The 17,431-nt window shown below is 35.9% G+C and overlaps 1 protein-coding gene, 1 long non-coding RNA gene, 1 other non-coding gene and 1 pseudogene across 4 annotated transcripts; 2 read left to right on the top strand and 2 right to left on the bottom strand.

The window, feature by feature from the left end:
* Nucleotides 1-2,977: 2,977 nt before the first annotated feature.
* On the bottom strand, nucleotides 2,978-5,494 carry LOC120213703 (annotated as a pseudogene).
* A 737-nt stretch (nucleotides 5,495-6,231) lies between these two features.
* TRNAR-UCU lies at nucleotides 6,232-6,304 on the top strand. The gene has a single exon. It is a non-coding gene; the product is annotated as a tRNA-Arg (tRNA).
* A 757-nt stretch (nucleotides 6,305-7,061) lies between these two features.
* On the top strand, nucleotides 7,062-7,935 carry LOC120213705. Its single transcript, XR_005524807.1, has 3 exons — nucleotides 7,062-7,119; nucleotides 7,262-7,620; nucleotides 7,805-7,935. It is a non-coding gene; the product is annotated as an uncharacterized LOC120213705 (long non-coding RNA).
* A 3,048-nt stretch (nucleotides 7,936-10,983) lies between these two features.
* LOC120213700 (molybdate-anion transporter-like) lies at nucleotides 10,984-15,096 on the bottom strand. Of its 2 annotated transcripts, none has more exons than XM_039211762.1 (8): nucleotides 14,789-15,096; nucleotides 13,436-13,580; nucleotides 13,173-13,341; nucleotides 12,463-12,733; nucleotides 12,030-12,295; nucleotides 11,728-11,946; nucleotides 11,502-11,604; nucleotides 10,984-11,320 (listed from the first exon to the last, which is right to left on the bottom strand). In XM_039211762.1, the coding sequence occupies exons 1-8, from the start codon at nucleotides 14,937-14,939 to the stop codon at nucleotides 11,268-11,270; spliced, it is 1,377 nt and encodes a 458-aa protein (XP_039067693.1). In that variant the 5' UTR covers nucleotides 14,940-15,096; the 3' UTR covers nucleotides 10,984-11,267. The 2 variants fall into 2 exon arrangements, with proteins under 2 accessions (XP_039067693.1, XP_039067694.1); XM_039211763.1 differs by having other exon boundaries at nucleotides 11,042-11,320; nucleotides 11,728-11,943; nucleotides 14,789-15,095.
* Nucleotides 15,097-17,431: the final 2,335 nt, after the last annotated feature.

A 17,431-nucleotide genomic window follows, 5' to 3' on the forward strand; every position in this document is an offset into this window, starting at 1 on the left:
AAACAATACTTAGTAAAATATATAAATATGATAAGTTACGAATTCAAAGAAATAATACATGCATGGTTTCTTTTCTTGTAGTACCACTGTTGAATAGAGGCTCGAAAAACTCCATTAACATAGTAATGGGTAATTTCCGGGAATGACGACTTAGAGCGTTGATTGATTCTGCACTATTAGACGTCATGAAACCATATCTTACTCCAAGTTGATGTACTCTTGACCATCTTTCAAACCCGACATCTTCTAGTGTTTGAGCACACTGAGGCAAAACACGTCTTAAACAATTTATATGCTTATTGAAATCCACTTCCCGATAAGCTTTTACAGCCTTCCAGTATGTCCATTTGTGCTTTTTTATACCAGCAGACCTTGATTTTAGATTTCTATACAAATGAACACCACAAAGTCCATGAAAAGCATCTGGGAAACACCTTCTAACAGCGTTGTCAATTGAGTTTGCCCTATCGGATATGATTGTCAGATTGCTAATAGGACCTATGTAATCCCTAAGATGCCCCATAAACCATGTCCATGAATCAGAGGTTTCAGATTTGCCAACCCCGTAAGCTATTGGCAATATCCCATTGTTAGCATCCATGGCTACTGCTAATAAGTTTACTCCAAGGTATCGACCTTTCAAATGTGCTCCGTCAACTATAATAACTGGGCGCATGCAAGTAATAAACGAACGAATCTACAAAATAATATACACAAGAAATATAATCATTTAAATGTGAAATGCATGTAACTAACAAAAATGAGTCAACAAAATTATATTGATTTACTAACCGTAGCACCAATGGCGATAAACAGCAACTCAAAGCGTCCATCTCTATCTGTTTTGATATGAGTTACCGACCCAGGATTTTTCAGCTTTAAATTGTGACAATAAGCCGGCAGTTGGGCAAACGATGCTTCTGGCGACCCCCTCAACAATTCCAAGGCATAACATTTGGCTCTCCAAGCTTGAGAATATGATATACTAATCTTGAACCGAGCATTCATGTCAGTCATAATTTCATGTCCCCGATATACCCTGCTATTCAAAAACATTAACTCAGCCAGAAAACCACCCAACACCTTTTGTTTGCCTGTCTATGGTGAGGAAAAACTTGGGTTCTTGAACATGTATGTTTATCAATAAAAGTCCTAACTTGAAACATTTCGCAATCTTTTATTCTCTTTGCAATCATACGCCACGTACAGTTTTTGTCAATCATACACCTTGTTTCGAAACGATCTTTGCTTGATTTGTTAACTTTTAGTTGATAGCCATCTTCCACACATTTCGTATACAAAGCTATCTTCAAGTCTTCCTTTGTATCAAAACAATCATCTTTCTTGATACGAATAACTTTTGTGTAACAATCAACTGCTTTCTTTACCAACTCTTCTTCCGGTATCTGAAGTAATTCTGGCATATTCCAGTTATACGCCCGTGGCATTTTCTTTTCTTCGGGGACTTTTTCTTCTTCTTTTTCTTCTTCAGGATTATATGAATTACAGAATGGATGTTCAACATGTTCATTCACAGTCGTAACTTCCTCCTCATTATCATCATCAATACATTCTTCGGCAACGGCTGTTTCATCATCAAAATTCGGGTATTGACCAATATCAAAATCATTACACGCAGGGTCTGTTTCTTCTTCTGAAACATCATCAAAATCCGTGTATTGACCAATATCAAAGTCCGGATATTGACCAAGACCAAATTTCGAATACTGACTAGTACTCACAATTTTTTCTGTTGGCTCATCATCGTCTAACTGGTCAATACGAAAACCGGAATTTGGTGCTGAAAGTTGATTGGGATTTGGATTAGAGAAAGGTTGTGGGTTTTGAGAAAAACTTAGTTGATTACTACCCGCTACTGACCCAACAATACTACTTCTAGGTTCAACAACATACAATGTAACATCATCTTGTGAAACACTAATGTAAGCAATGAATCGTTCAACATCTTCATTGTCGGTTAACAAATAAACTTTACCATTTCTCTGATAAGATAGCCTAAATCCACTTAGGGGCTCTAAATTCAATTTATTTGAAACACGTAGCATTAGAGTTTCATAAGTTAACTTTTGTAAAGACAATTTTAGTTGAAGATTCATGGGTAAAGGCATATATTGTAAAACACCATGAACATTATCCCATGACCCTCCAAAACACAAATCTATCCAAACATGATCAACATTAGATGATTTCATGGTTGTAAATTAATTTACTAAACAGACGAGCTGCGAAACTAAAACCTGTTGCCGGATTGGGAAGGATGTCGTTGGATATAGGAACGGATGTCGCCGGAGAGAGTGATAGATGGAGATGGAATGAGTTGCGATTTAGGGATTTAGTTTATGATTTCAGTGTTATATACCCAAAATTTCAGTGTTGTGATTTACAGATTCTCGTTGCGATTTACGGATTATCGTTGCGATTTACGGATTATCGTTGCGATTTACGGATTATCGTTGCGATTTACAGATTCTCATTGCGATTTACGGATTATCGTTGCGATTTACGGATACGCGTTGCGATATACGGATACGCATTGCGATTTACCCATACGCGTTGCGATTTACGGATACACGTTGCGATTTACGGATACGCGTTGCGATTTATGTGTTCGCGTTGCGATTTTCATATTCGCGTTGCGATTTTGGAAAATCGCAATGCGAATTTGTACTATCGCATTGCGATTTTCAAGAATCGCGTTGCGATTTTGGAAACTGATTTGCGATTCTGGGGATCGCGTTGCGATTTTTATTTCGCGTTGCGATTTTGTTGGTCATTTTGGCAAATCCAAAAAAAGTTGGTTAAAATCGTATATTATAACTTTTTTTTTGTCACTGAGGCGATTTTCTCTTATTATTATTATTTGGTTCAACGGGTTTATGTAGTTACGGGTTATCATGACAGCGTATAAATTAATTAAAAAAAGGGCAAAATGATGCCGGTCTTGACATGAGGTGTGTTCACGGACAGCGATTGGAAGTGACCAAAGCTACTAGTTAGTTGGTACAGTTTGACGTTGGTCGTTCAGAGGACCAAATGATACTCTTTCCCCTCGACTTCAATGCGATGAACATAAACTTCTTGGAAGCCACCCCAATCCACTTCGATGTCAAAAAAATGGAATCCAACCCCGTGATGATGATGGAAGAGTTAACGACGACTTCAAGTCCGATAACAGCTTCTGTTGTCTTGAAAATGGTGAAGACTTGACACATGCAATCCCGGACCCTCAACTCAACACAGACAAATGCATGGGATTTCCAACAGAGAAAATAAAAATGAGGAATGGCAACACCATCAAACAGAAATGACACGAGTAATGGCCAACTTGGCCCATTCGGCTGATTCTTTAATCATAAGGTCTTCTGAAGACAAGCATTCATTTAAAGAGTCTTTGCACGAAAGAGATTGCATAATCAAAGAACCATGTATCGGCTACGACTCCAAGGACTCCGATAGCAGTCTTCATTACCACATCATCCCTATAGGAAAAATAAGTATAAAATAAAAAGGATTGTTATAACCACACGTCAAAACACGATGCATTCAATTGAGTACGGGCCTAAAAGAGTATTATTTTAGTCGAACTCACATGTCTTTCTCCATGTATATGCCATCCAAGAACTGGAGGATGTGAGGTGCATAAGGAATCAAGAGCTGGGATTTTGGAGAGTTTTTAAACCCTTGGAAAATCCCAGAATATGCCTCCAGAATTCCGTTTCTCAGGGAATTTGTGTACCCAGTCATTTCATCATCTCCAGCAACATGGGTTGATAACTCTGCTGCTCTCTGAAGAGCAGACATGGCCCACATTAAGTACTTTTCGAAATACTCTCCAACAGCCAATGCAATGTCACCAAAGCACGGAAATATGGGAGGCTTCACAGATCGATGCAACTGATTGCTTGATAAATTCTTGAGAAGTTGTGTCATAATCCCATCACAGTAAGGAGCAATTTTATCCTCTAATGCCCTACAAATATCACCCAAAACACCAACTGTAACAGCACAGACTTGGTACTCTTCGAAATTCTGAAGACCCATTTCCAGGTACCTATAAAAATCTGGCATGTACATAGCAAAAGCTGGCCCTGTTGCATAAGCCATGAAGGAATTCAAAGATCCGCCCAAGGGTCCAGGCAGTAATGTCTTTGACATGGCTATTGGGGTCCTTCGTCAAAGCACTTAGCATCAAGTTCAGGGCAACATTCACAAGAGGTATTAATTTTTCAGGAGAAGGAACATCCAGAATTGAACCAAAGGCATAAGTTGCCGCCTCCCTCTGCCTCCAATCCGGTTTGGTTATATTCTCCTTGATAAAAGGGACAACAAGAGGGACTATATCATCTCGTACAGTCCGTGCAACCAAACCAAGACAAGTTCCACCAGCCATTGCAATATCCCAAGACCCTTCATCCTGATCTTGATCCTCTTCCTGCTTCAACAGCAACTCCAACAGCATAAGAACAAGAGCAGGAAGAGCCTGCTTGATGAAGTAAAAGCAAGTAATATCAGAATCCCCATTAACACCTCCATATTCTTCCAAAATATCTATCTCCTCGTCACATATTGAGCTCCAGAAATCAATAGCTAGAAGAGCAACAGATTCATCATCTTCCCTCACAGCCTTTGCCGTAACATTAAAAATATCTTGAATATAAGAAGCTAGTTTTTCATAGTAAGTTGATGAAATAGAAACCAAACACTCAAAAGCTGCCTGCCTTATCCTCATGTCTGAAGATTGGGTTGCCTCACAGACAACTCTCATTAGATAATCACGCTCCATGTCATTGTTGAAATTTTCCAGAGCAAATCCCAGTGCATTATTAAGTGCTCTTGTCGCAGCAAGCCTCACATCAGTGTTTCCTTCCGATGCACTCGTACCTTGAACTGCAACCGTAAGTATTTTATTTACTTGATCTTGATCAATAACATCAGGGGAGACCTCCTCACACAGATATCCAAGAGTCTCCAAAGTAGCTTGCTATACATGAGCTGGAGACTGATGAACATTTGATAAAAGAGAACCTATCAACTCGAGCCACTGTTTCTGTGGCAACTCAATGCCAGCAACCTTCGCAATGACTTGCGATGCAGTTGATCGAGCATCAGATGCTGGAGAAGAAATGTTCTTAAGTAAGCATGCCTTAATCTGGCTCTTTGCATTGTCATCCAAAAACAACCATCTTTGAACAAGCTCAAACTTCCTGTGCTGTTCCTTAGCATCCAATGCATTCTTAAGTATCAAACCCGCTAATTTACGTGTTTCCACAGGTTTCTCCTCATTTGCCAACTCTCAAGAGAGTGACAGCAAGAAACCAGGAAGGTTTTGCTCCTGAAACTGTTTCAAGCTTTCTTCAGCCTTCTTCCGTATAGTTCCATCAATTGATTGTGCATTCAGAAGCACCTGTGTAACTTCCATCACCTAGAATTTGTGAAAGTATTAAAAAATATCAATCAATGAGAAATCAGACAATCAACAACAAAATACAGTAAAGCATAAACTTTAATTAGCAAAAAAGACATCATACATTCATATACTAAATGGATTGATCAATGAAAAATAGAAACGAAATTAACAAGTCTGATACCAATAGGCATCGATTAAAACAAAACCATTGTGTCATCTATATTTGCATTTTGCGTAATTACACAACTGATATGAAAAATTCAATATTCGGAATCTCAGATCCATTGTTCCAAATAGACATTAAAAAGTAAATTCATTGAATTTCAACAAGTTTCCAGATCAAATTACGTTTAAATCAGTATCACGTACGAATTCACCCATTCAAAAACTGTTTAATATAATAAAATATCTAAATACTCCAAGTAATACTCTAAGAACGAAAAAGAATATTTATATGATGTTTGAATATATGTAAGATATAATTATATGATTTTATATTAGAGGTCAGACTTAAACCTTTTAAGAAAATAAAATTTATAAAATTTTATTTAAAAGAATATTTAAAACATATAAAAATTTAAAATTTTTAGGACGAATGTGTACCCATCTTTAATTCATCCTAAATATAGATAATTCGGAAAAAATATTTTTGAGTAAGACGAGTAATTTAATATATTCCAAATTCAGTCTCGAAGAAAAACATTTTGATTTCCAAACCAAAAGCTTGATTTGATTTGCTAAGCAACTGTCTTGACAATAAAATATAGATTTTAAATATTATAATGTATATGCCTTTCCAACAAGCACCCATGGCCTAATGGATAAGGCGTTTGACTTCTAATCAAGCGATTGTGGGTTCGAATCCCACTGGGTGTGCTGCGTATTTTTTCCCCGAGTGCAGTGAATAATTTTACAAATATTTTGCTCCTCACCTTGGAGATGTTCTTGTTTGGGGTTATCACGACTTGGGTTTTTATTCCGTTAAAACAGGTATCTTAACAACAAAAATCACACATTTACTTTCATATTGAGAACAATAAGCAAAACAAACTTGTGCATCAATCAACAAAACAATAACTTCTATCTCAATAATATCATAAATTCAATCAGTGAAAACCTCAATTTCTATAAATAATGGTTAAGCTATCATCCATTTCAGATCATCAAACAGCCATGCAAGAAAATTACAGGCACATGATGATATTTCAGATTAAGAAATATGAAGATTGTTCACCTAGAATATTCAACTGCGCAAGGACTTTGGCAGCCATTGATTTCATTCCGCTGCTTCCCCGCTGAGTTCTATCGACGATCGCATTTGAGCCAACGTTGCATATCTCTGCCTCATCTCAGGCATTCCGCTGCCTCAACTGCATATCCCTGCAATTTGGTTGAAGTTGAACTCGATAGCTTTATAATTTTAGGTACGGCATTTACTTTGTCAAGCAACCATTTTGCAGTCTTTCGTTGTCGATCAATGTCAATAGGGCGTCTAACAAAGCTTCACGAACTCCCAACTTTGATGATTCCTTGCTTCATAATTTTCGGGCCTCAGTTTGGTAACCCCGATCTTACATGCTTCACTTACAACTAATTTTACAGATTCTAAAATATCTATCGGCAACCTTGATCAAAGGTACAAAGTGGCAGAAGGTCATATTGAAGCAGGGAGCATTTTTGCATTTTACCTGGTTTGTCTTTCTATTTTATGCTTCTATGTCACGTATGGATTCTCTTTTAGAATTATCTCCCTTTTAAACATCAGTTCAAGGTGTTTATCATGCTGTGCTGGATGCTATGGGTAGATTTCGACTATGAGGTGCTCTTTTACAGGTTCCAAAACCAAAGAATTATTTCTTGGAAGCCCATTCAGATAAACAAGGTGCAAAACAGATTATTAGCCTCATGCTTTCAAGATTTATTCGCCAACACCGTGGCCGACCAAACGATGAGTGGGAAAGCATGTGGGATGATCTGCAGTGCTTGCATGAGACAGCCTTTCCATTTCTGGACCTCGAATATTTGTTAACTGAATTTTGTGGAGGACTGTTAAAGCAGAGAAGTTTTCTCTTGCAAGAAGTTACTTAAAGGGTACACGTTCAGTTGCCTTGGCAAGGGAGAAAGCAGAAAATCTTGTTATTGAAGCTGCAATGGAGTTTTTTTTCTCAGCTTCAAGTTTGACTTGCTCGGAAGTATGTTGTCAGTTTATTGTCTATTATGGTTAAAATAATGCCAATTGCCATGTAGATTTTCGTATTATGATCTGAACTTTTATTTTAATCGCATGCTATCAAAGTAAATGAAATTTGTCGACTTTTCTTTTTGTTTTAAATTCAAAAACCGAAATATTGATTGTGCTGCTGTGACTTGTTTCAGATCCGGAAGGCTAAAGATTGCTTGAATTTATTTTCAAGCAGCAGAAACGTTAAAGCAGAGTTTGATCTTATTGATGCACTTACTGTTAAACTTCCCAACTTCGGAGTGACTCTTCTTCCTATGCAATTCAGGCAAATAAAAGATCCAATGGAAATTATTAAAATGGTAAACTTAGGTGAAGCTGGAGCTTAGCTACATGTTGATGAACTAATTGAGGTTGCCAAACTTCTTGGATTGCGCTCCCCCGATGAAATGTCAGCTGTTCGGAAAGTTCATGCTAGAGAAGCAGTCGTTTCGGGTGATATGCAGTTGGCCTTTAATCTCTGCCTTGTTCTGGTCAAAAAGGGTCATGGTCTTGTTTGGGATTTATGTGCTGCGATAGAAAGGGATCCTCCTCTCTAGAATATGGATGCGAGTACTCGGAAACGGCTATTGGGTTTTGCCTTGAGCCATTGTGACGACCAATCAATTGGTGAGTTGAGACAACTATTTTGTCCTGGTTGGCTTTGCTCCCAGAGACGATCTGATCACTTCTCTGGTAAAATCAATAATAGAACCACCAGTTACCGAAGAGGAAGATGTCATCGGTTGCTCCTTGTTATTGAATCTCGTGGATGCTCATAGTGGGGTAGAATTAATAGAGGAGCAGATTAAAACCACGGAGAAGTACGCCGAAACCTGTAGTAACAAGAATTTCGCGACTGCATGCAGCATAAAACAGGATAACGGCGTTCATTGTGATGATGCCGTCCGGAGAAGGGAGTTGCCTTTAATGAAGTTTAAAAAGAGGAATTATGGCGGCGGCAGATGATATTCCTGGCTTAAACAAGGCGGCGCAATTTTGTTCACAGTTAACACAATCTAACGTGCGGTTCCATGTGATCATCCTTTCCTTGTACAGTCTCGACTCCTCTGTACAATTACTTTTGTAACCTTCGAAAAAAGGAAAAAGAAACAACCAGAGAATAAAATCGTCTCTGTGTTCTTCCACATGGGTACACAAAGCTTAGGTACGTTCCTTCCTTCTTCTAAGTCGAAGCATCTTCAACAACCTAATGTGGTAGCTGCCAAATAACATGATAAGGGGAAACAATGATACTAATTGTTAATATTCCAAAACTCTTTTTTCCTTAAAGAAACAAAAGAATTAGTCTGCATTAAAATAACGGCAAAAGGGGTGTCATTTTCTTTATATTAATAGTCTACGGAGAAATGAAGGTGAGCAGTTTTTTGAGTTATTTTTGTTGATTAGTTTTATTTCATAATATAAATTTTATTTAAGTTTTTTTTTTCAAATCAAGTTGAATTATTCGAGTTTATGTTAAAATTTAATTATAAATATTTATAATATTATAATACTATTTGATTATAATTTAAATCGTTTTCTATAATCATAATATATATATAGATTACGATCCACTTATATTGTGTAAAATCCTTTTAGTTTTACAACTTAGGGTCATTTGAGTGAGGGAATTCAAAAGTTAAGATTAATTCTCTCTTTTTTTTCCAGCGAATATCTTCTCATTTTTTACTATTAATTTCAGTCTTTAATTTTTCTCACCAAATGGTCCTGAAAAGGTATAAAGCTACAAGAGTTATAATACAATGTAATTTGAATCATGCCCTATATATAAGTGAGTTGATAAATTAAATTCAAACTTGAAAATCAAGCAATTAATTACTAAAAAGTTTAAGTTATTTTAATTCCATTTTATAATTTGGATCGAATTTGAATTTTTAAAAATCAAATTGAGTTTATAAAATAAGATTCGAGCTAATTTGAGTCAAGTTTTTCGATTCGAAAAAAATAAATATTTGAAATCGAAGTTTTACTCACCTTCTTGAGAAGTAATTTCCGGGGGGGGGGGGTTGAAGAGAAAAAAAAACTTGGAGGGATTTGCCTATACGCTGTTAATATTTGTCAAGGTTTAGCAATTCGCAATTTTTATTTATTATTTTTTAAGCTTAGAAAGACATTGTTTTTTTCTTTTATTAATTAGAAAGCCATATTGCTTAGTTGTAGACGAGGTCATTTCCTGAATGAACGTGTTATATATATATATATATATATATATAAGAACAGAATTCATTTACACTATGTAAAACTAATAAGTTTTACATTAATTTATAGCTATTAGATTTAAATAAATAAATAAATTATATTTAATTAAAATTTATTATTCATAAATAAATATCTTTTAATTCACAGTAAAATAATATATTCTTTTACCCCAAATCTAAAAATGTCAAACCCTAAATTCCTAAATCCCAATCGTAAAACCCAAAATTCTAAACCCCAAACTCAAATCCTAAGCTCTATCCTAAATCTTACGCTCTAAATCATAAACACTAAACTTTAAACCTTAAATTCTAAATCTTAAACTCTAATTCATAAACTCTAACCCTAATAAGAAAAGTATATTGTTTTATTATGAGTTAAAATATATTTACTTATGATTATAAATTTTTAATTAAATTTAAGTTATTAATTTATTTAAATCTAATGGCTATAAATTAGTGTAAAACTTATTAGTTTTACCTAATGTAAGTGGATCCTAACCCATATATATTCAAGCTTTTACAATAACTTTAAATAAAACATTTAAAAATTATATAGAATACAAAACTAATAAATCTATATATACAATATTTTAATCTAATAATTTTTTGAACAAAATTTTATAAGTATATTTTCTTTCATTTACATAACAAATGACTAATACAAGTATTCATAAATATTTACATTTAATAATTATTTTAATTTATACAAATCAAACGAGTCTAGTGATTAAGAGATAATCGGTCTCAGATTCAAATATCACGTACGTAAAGGCATAAAACATTCATTATCAAGCAGTTAAAAATCTTTTGAACAAATATTATCTTGTATTCTTTTTAGATTAATAAAAAAAACAATTGTCACAAGGTGGAGGGTATCATCAGCCAACATATATCAAGTTCAAATATCTTTATTTATTATGAAAATAATTATTTTATTTTTTTCTCTATTTGTTATAGCTATCGTAATGGAAGCATATTTTTTTTAATGCCAATTTACAAATATTCCAAAATCGACTTAATCTTCATATTTACAATCTCTTTTCTTGTTTTATTTTCAATGAAAATAATGAAGGTGGTGCATTTTCAATAAAAAGAAAAGGAAAAAGAAAACATTATATAGAAAGGGATTTTAATTACTGTAATGTGATCTACTGAAAAACAGCCAAAGAACAATTATGGAAATTAAGTGGCCTAAATTTCTTTACTGGGCAGACCACTATTTTGTTGAAGATATATTGTAGTCTCTTCTACTATTAAAACCAAAAACTACAATCCTCCATCAAACAAGTAGGAATTGCAACGGTATGAGGAATGAAGTTACCGTTGTTTTTTTCCCCCGACCTGAATACGATACTTAATGGTCTACAGGCCTATCCGTCCGTCCATCCGTTCAACATCACTAGTCATTCAGTGGCTCGGCCTCAGGGTCCATGGCTGTCCAACTTTCAGTCTCTGCAAGGAAAAAGAAAATTCACCAAAAGTTTGAGACCAGAACAGCCTCGAATATGCATGGAGAAATGGCAGGAGAACAAGAATGTTTCCGGTTGATGCAGGCTGTGCAAAATATGTAAATTTGGCTTTTTGAGAATGTTCATTTGAGGGGCGAATAGTGTGGCATAAGGTTGGTGCGTACTTGGTTTGTCGGAAATTGCCATCAGCCGTCTTTGCAAGATAGATGCCACGAAGAGGAAAATCGAGCACATACCGAACATAATAGTGATGGGAAATGCGTCAACCTTCAGAAGCAAAAATCAATACGGTTAGTTAGTAACAAATTAAAAGTCAGAGTGTCTGTCAGCTTATAAATTCGACTGTGGCATATAATGGAATGAATCTATCATGGGAAGCCTGTAGCATACATTGTACAGCACGACGCAGACAAATATATTGAGAGGAATGCGGAAAAAGTTCATGATTGTGCTCCTAGCCTCCTCCGGGATGTATTGGGATCTCATTTTCATAATGGATGGCCAGAATATGCCTACACAAGCCTCGAAAGTGCAGAAGCCGAGAAGCTGGAGACAAACTGCAAATGAGATACTTCCATCTTTCTCTTTAGAAGGTGCCACCAAGAACTGCTGCAAATGCATCCGTGTCATGGTACACTTAAAGAATGATATATAAACAACATACACACAAAGAAAGAGATGTTGAGACGTACATTAGTTACAATCGGAAGCAGTAGAGAGGCAGAGGAAATCACGAAAACAATCTGCATGTAGCTTTCAACCCTGGGTGAAGAGCGAGCCATTAATCGAGATGCAAGCGAGCTTCCCAACATTGAAGCCAACATGAATGTGGCAAAGATAAAACCATGAGGAATCTCCTCATCATTGGGGCTCAAAGCAGGGGTCCAAAGGAACACAAAGGTGTACATCGAACCTTCAAACAGGGACTGAATGGCACCCAGCAAAGCAATTTTTTCATCTGCGCAGAATACTAAACTGAGGGGAACCGGAAGTAAACAATGTAAAGAATAAATGCATTACAGTGGATGACTGATAACATGTAACAAAGCTTCGAGTTACAATACGTGCTTGCAACATGTCAACCTGATCAATGCATTGATCTTAAAGTAAAATATTGAACTCTACCAGAAGCAATTGCTATAGCAGCCCCCCTGAATTGGGTAAGAAGGTCCTTATTTTCTGAGGGGTCTCCAAAGTTTTCAGTCCATGATGATAAAATAATGGCCATCCCAATAGCAAGAAAGCATGCAGCGGCATCAAAAGGAGCCACAGGTCCAAGGGAAAGTGAATCAACAAGTAGGTTCCCAAACAGCCCAGACACAATGGCAACAAGACCATTCCCAAGAAATATTGCCTTTGAAAATGTTAGTGACAACCATTGTTGCTCAAAGCCCCTCTGCAAAGAATAGAAGCAATAAAGTAACTGTCGGCAGAAGATATAAACTTCAAAGAGATATCAACATCAATTACAACAGATAAAGCTCATAAAAGAATGTGGCTAAGCGGAACTAAATGGTCCGTGCCTTACCATCTTCTAAAAAAAGAAAAATCATGAACAAAGTTAGCATTTTTCTGTGGGGTTTAGGGTTTAGAATGTGGCTATGCATCATATGCAATATTACAGATATAAACAAAATATTTTTAATGTTTTTTTCTTTTAAACCAGAGGACTGTGGGAATTGTGAAACAACCTGACAGGGAGTAACATACAGAATCTAAAATACTAAAAAGAGAAAGAAAATGAGTGAGGGCACAGAAGCAAAAGCTCAATAATGTAAATTGTAAGCTTGTCTGATATGTATAAGGAGTAAAAGGGAAAAGAAGCAGTGCCTCACCTTATTATGTTCGGCAACAAGCCATGATTCAAATGCTGAAAACAGAAGAGAGGTGGCGATACCTCCCAAAACTCGACCGACCATCAAAACTTTGTACTCAGGAGAATGCTTGGTGATACAGCTAAGTATGTACGTTATGCAGTAAGTAACACATGCTCTCCTCCGGCCCCTGAATTGAACACATGAAGTCATTTTTGTATTACGACAAGATGTTTAATCCATAAGTATGAAAAGATCACAAAAGAAGTCAAAACTAAACCTACTGTTTGTCAGCTAGAGATCCTACAATTGTCCCAAAAACCATGGAGGATCCAAAACCAGCAATAAAAAGCTGTCCAATGTCCCCTTTTCCAAAGCCATATGTACTGTAAAGATAGTAAACATACGGACCCTGCAGCCAGTCTCCAGCTATTGACACATGAACACCCATTTATCAAAGGAGCAAGATAGACATATGCCCGATAACCACAATATAAGAAGGTTAACTTTTACAATTACCATAACAAATATCTACAGATAAGATCATACCACCAAAACCAGTTCAAGTGAGAAGGTAACTATATAGGGAATTTTTTGAAGGTAACTATATGGGGAATTTTTTTTCTTTTTAAAATAGGATCTCCAGCCACAGGAAGTAATTTCCTTAAAAAGTCTTAAATTACACAAATCAAGCAACGTTGTCAAAAAAGACTTGTATCAAGAGCCAGATTAAGCATACAATAAGGAAAACTCAAGAGCAGTGGCATCTCAGACTATTAAGACCAAGGAATCACCTAAAAAACACCATCAATCCTTCTATTGCTAAGAAACTAACTAAAGAGGTTAATGCAATCTTGTGTATCTTTCACTTAGTCTTACACTTTCACTAGCTAAGGACCAAGCAACATCGGACACAACATGCCACTACACAAAAAGGAAAATCAAACACGAAATGAATACAAGAAAATATCAACATCAGTGAAACATAAATCATAAATTTGTCATGAGTTAGGTTAATATAAAATACTTTAAACATGATTATGACATGAAAAAGTATACATGAAGATGATACAGATACATGAACTGGCAACCAGGCCAAGCATTAATAGACTCAACAACAATTACACATAAACTCTAGGCAGCAAGAACAATGGACGGCTTGATCACCCAAAAACAGAACCATAAAAACCAAGCAACAACGACCTATCGCCAACCTACAAAATGCCACAGATCCAATGTTTCTCAACCATAAAACGAAAGGACCGAAACCCACAAATCAATTATCATAAGTTAATTTTTCTTTATACCGTTTCCTTTTCTTTAACAAGATAAAATAAATGCATCTCTCTTTCTTTCCTTTTCCTTTTCATGATGAGCTCGTTTTCGATTTCCAAAGAGAAGAAAAAACATTATGTAATTTTCAATGTAGCCATTAATAAAAAAATTATCAACTCACAAAAATAAAAAAAAAACATCATAATCACGCTTTAGAAACGCAAATTCAAGGAACGGGTATCCGGACTCAAAAATAAAATCAATCAGATTCCACGCCTACGTAAAAAAGAGAGAGAGAGAGATCTAACGAATAGAAACGGAAACCAGATCTGGGTAGACAAAAATGACGGGAATGAAATTACCCATCATGAGAGAGTAAACAATAAGGTAATTGTTCTTAAAGGAATTGAAAGCAGGGGACGTGTTGATTCGATCCTTGTTGTTCTTGCTTAGCTCTAATGCAGCCACCACCGCTGCCAATGCCCCGAACACCATTAAGTAGAAGAGCTCCATTGTAGAAAACTGGTATCCAAATAAGACGCGCCACCTGAATTCTCTTCTTCTTTAATTTCTAACAAAAGACGCAGAGATTTACATATATAGTTGTACGCAAGTTTTCTGGTCTGGGATTCCTTTTCTGAACGCTTTTAAAGAGAAACAGATATATACAGTTAATCGCACTCAGAGGAGGACCCAAATACTGTTTCCTTATATATACACTTCTAAAAGTAGATTTGTCCGGGACGGGGCTTACAGTTACAGCCGGGTTGGTATGAGCCGGTTTACGCACGGTTTTTCTCCTTCATAAATTCAAGTTAATCCGGTCTTATTCGAACTTATCATTACTAATGAGAAGGTCTTATTTAAATATGGGTTAATCTCATTATACCTACCTAAACTATGATTTAAATTTTAAATTGATTCTTAAATTTTAATACGCTCAGATTGAAGGCTTAAAATATCATTATCATATCAACTGAGTCTGTTCCATAAATCTAATTGTTAGATTGCATATTAAATATTAATTCAGATTGAGTCTGTTCTTATTTAAATATTAATTTATATTGCATCAATCAATAATAATGTCGACTTACATAAAACAAAACCCCGATTGCATACAAGGATGAGGAATTTTCAGGTTTCCTGAGGATCTGATTGAAGGTTAGCAATTTGAGAAACTACAAGCATGGAGTGTTCATTAATGACAGCTTGAACCCGATAATCATCGGCTTCACTCTGATTTTGCCTCGACCGTGAACCAGGTAATTGTGCACTTAACCTGCTGTATTCATTTGCACAAACCCCCGTCTTCCTCCATGTGCCAAGAGATCTCTCCAAATCAGTTTGCGACTCCGAGCCTAAAGAACAAATATTGCAAATATGGACAAGAATAAGATGAATAACCGAATATATCTGAATGCAGGAATTTATGTCAGGGTTATATATGTAAGGTACCGGAGTTCATCGATTCTACATGCAAATTTAACTTCTACTCTCATAGAATCTCGTACTCTACCTCATTCCGACTCTCCAGTTTTCTTGAAGTACTTGTATCCAACACATATTTGGATATGGGGATGAAACCCAACTTGCTCACAAGTATTTTGACTCGGGTATTAAGTAGTTCGCTTTGGTTTATTAATAACTCAAGTTGAATCCATTCAAATCAAGTATAAACCAAGCTTTGATTGAGTCGAACTCAAGTAGTGCGATCTGTCTCGTATCATTACAGTTACATGACCCTCCAAACTATTGAAGAACTTCAAAAAAAATTGAACTTACGCATACTGGATATAAAACTATATCTGACATTCAATCACCCCCAAGCTTGAATAACATATAGCTCACTCAGCATTCAGCGATACTTTTGAAACATGAAACATGGATGCAGAAAAGAAATACAAGAAAAATTACTTACTCCAGATGGTTTTCCTTTATTCTCTTCATCTAGCAAGTCCCTAATAGGGAAGTATGCAGCTTTTTTGCGGAGTTCAAGAGTATCGGACCCTGTGTACCCTTCATACAAACTGGCTATGAAGTCAAAGTTGAACGTTTTCTTCAACACTCTCACCCTTCAAAATGAAAGAATCAGTAGTTCATAGAGAGCTTGCTTGATGGCTTCTAATTCTCCAATAGACTTAAACTCCACGTCAATGTGATCAGGGTTTATCACATCACATGCTATTACATCCTAATAAATGAAAAAAGAAGAAAGATGAAGGTATAAGCGCACGGAGCACCATAAAATTTAACAGTTAGGGTCTCCTGCTTCTATTCTATACTCAATCTCAAAGCATATATTCCACCAAATATATATTTTCGATTACCAAACATGCATGAGTACCAAAGTACAGTGGGATGCACACATTCTCAATTATGATAATTTCAGGTATGCAGTAGGATATTAATGAACATAACAGGAAAGGAAACAAGAAGAAAATTACGAAAATCAAACAGAAAATGCACTAGAAGGCTGCAAGCAATGCTGAAAAACACACAAGCTCGTATGTCATGAGCTAGCATTCCGGTTTCTGGAAATATAAATGATCTGCATCAGTCTAGAAGAATTCTTTGTTAACTAGAACCCTGATGGTAATTGTCAAGATATGGAAGGAATCTAGGTTCATTTAGTTTATTCATGTTTTCCAGGCTGGTTATGTGAGTTACTTTATGTATTCCACTGTTTAGACGAGTGGCTGTCATAGTTTGCAATGAATTGTTGAAGCTTTTGACCTCAAAAGTTACGCTAACACCTTTGTTACTCGAGGCGTTAGTAGAGTAAGATTTCAGTTTAGCAATTTGAAAGGAAAAAACCAAGTTGCAACAATCAAAGCAAGCAGCCCTGGTATCCCTTTTAGCATATGTTGGAAATTTTACCACACCTCTGTTCATGTTCGTTTATTAAATAAACATAAATTCTTTTGTTCATGTTCGTTTATTTAACTTAACAAATGAATATAAACGAACGTTATATGAACGGTTCACGAACAGTTCACCGAACGCAT

This window comes from Hibiscus syriacus, unplaced genomic scaffold (assembly GCF_006381635.1).
Source record: "Hibiscus syriacus cultivar Baekdansim isolate YM2019G1 unplaced genomic scaffold, ASM638163v2 tig00110044_pilon, whole genome shotgun sequence".
NCBI lineage: Eukaryota > Viridiplantae > Streptophyta > Magnoliopsida > Malvales > Malvaceae > Hibiscus > Hibiscus syriacus.

Bases quoted from the DNA above. Each gene is read 5' to 3' on its own strand.
- LOC120213700 (XM_039211762.1), bottom strand. From the start codon at position 14,939: ATGGAGCTCTTCTACTTAATGGTGTTCGGGGCATTGGCAGCGGTGGTG. The intron at 13,342-13,435 runs GTAGGTTTAGTT...TGTTCAATTCAG, and splicing joins GGATCTCTAGCTGACAAACA to GGGCCGGAGGAGAGCATGTG. The intron at 11,947-12,029 runs GTACGTCTCAAC...ATGCATTTGCAG, and splicing joins TGCTTCCGATTGTAACTAAT to CAGTTCTTGGTGGCACCTTC.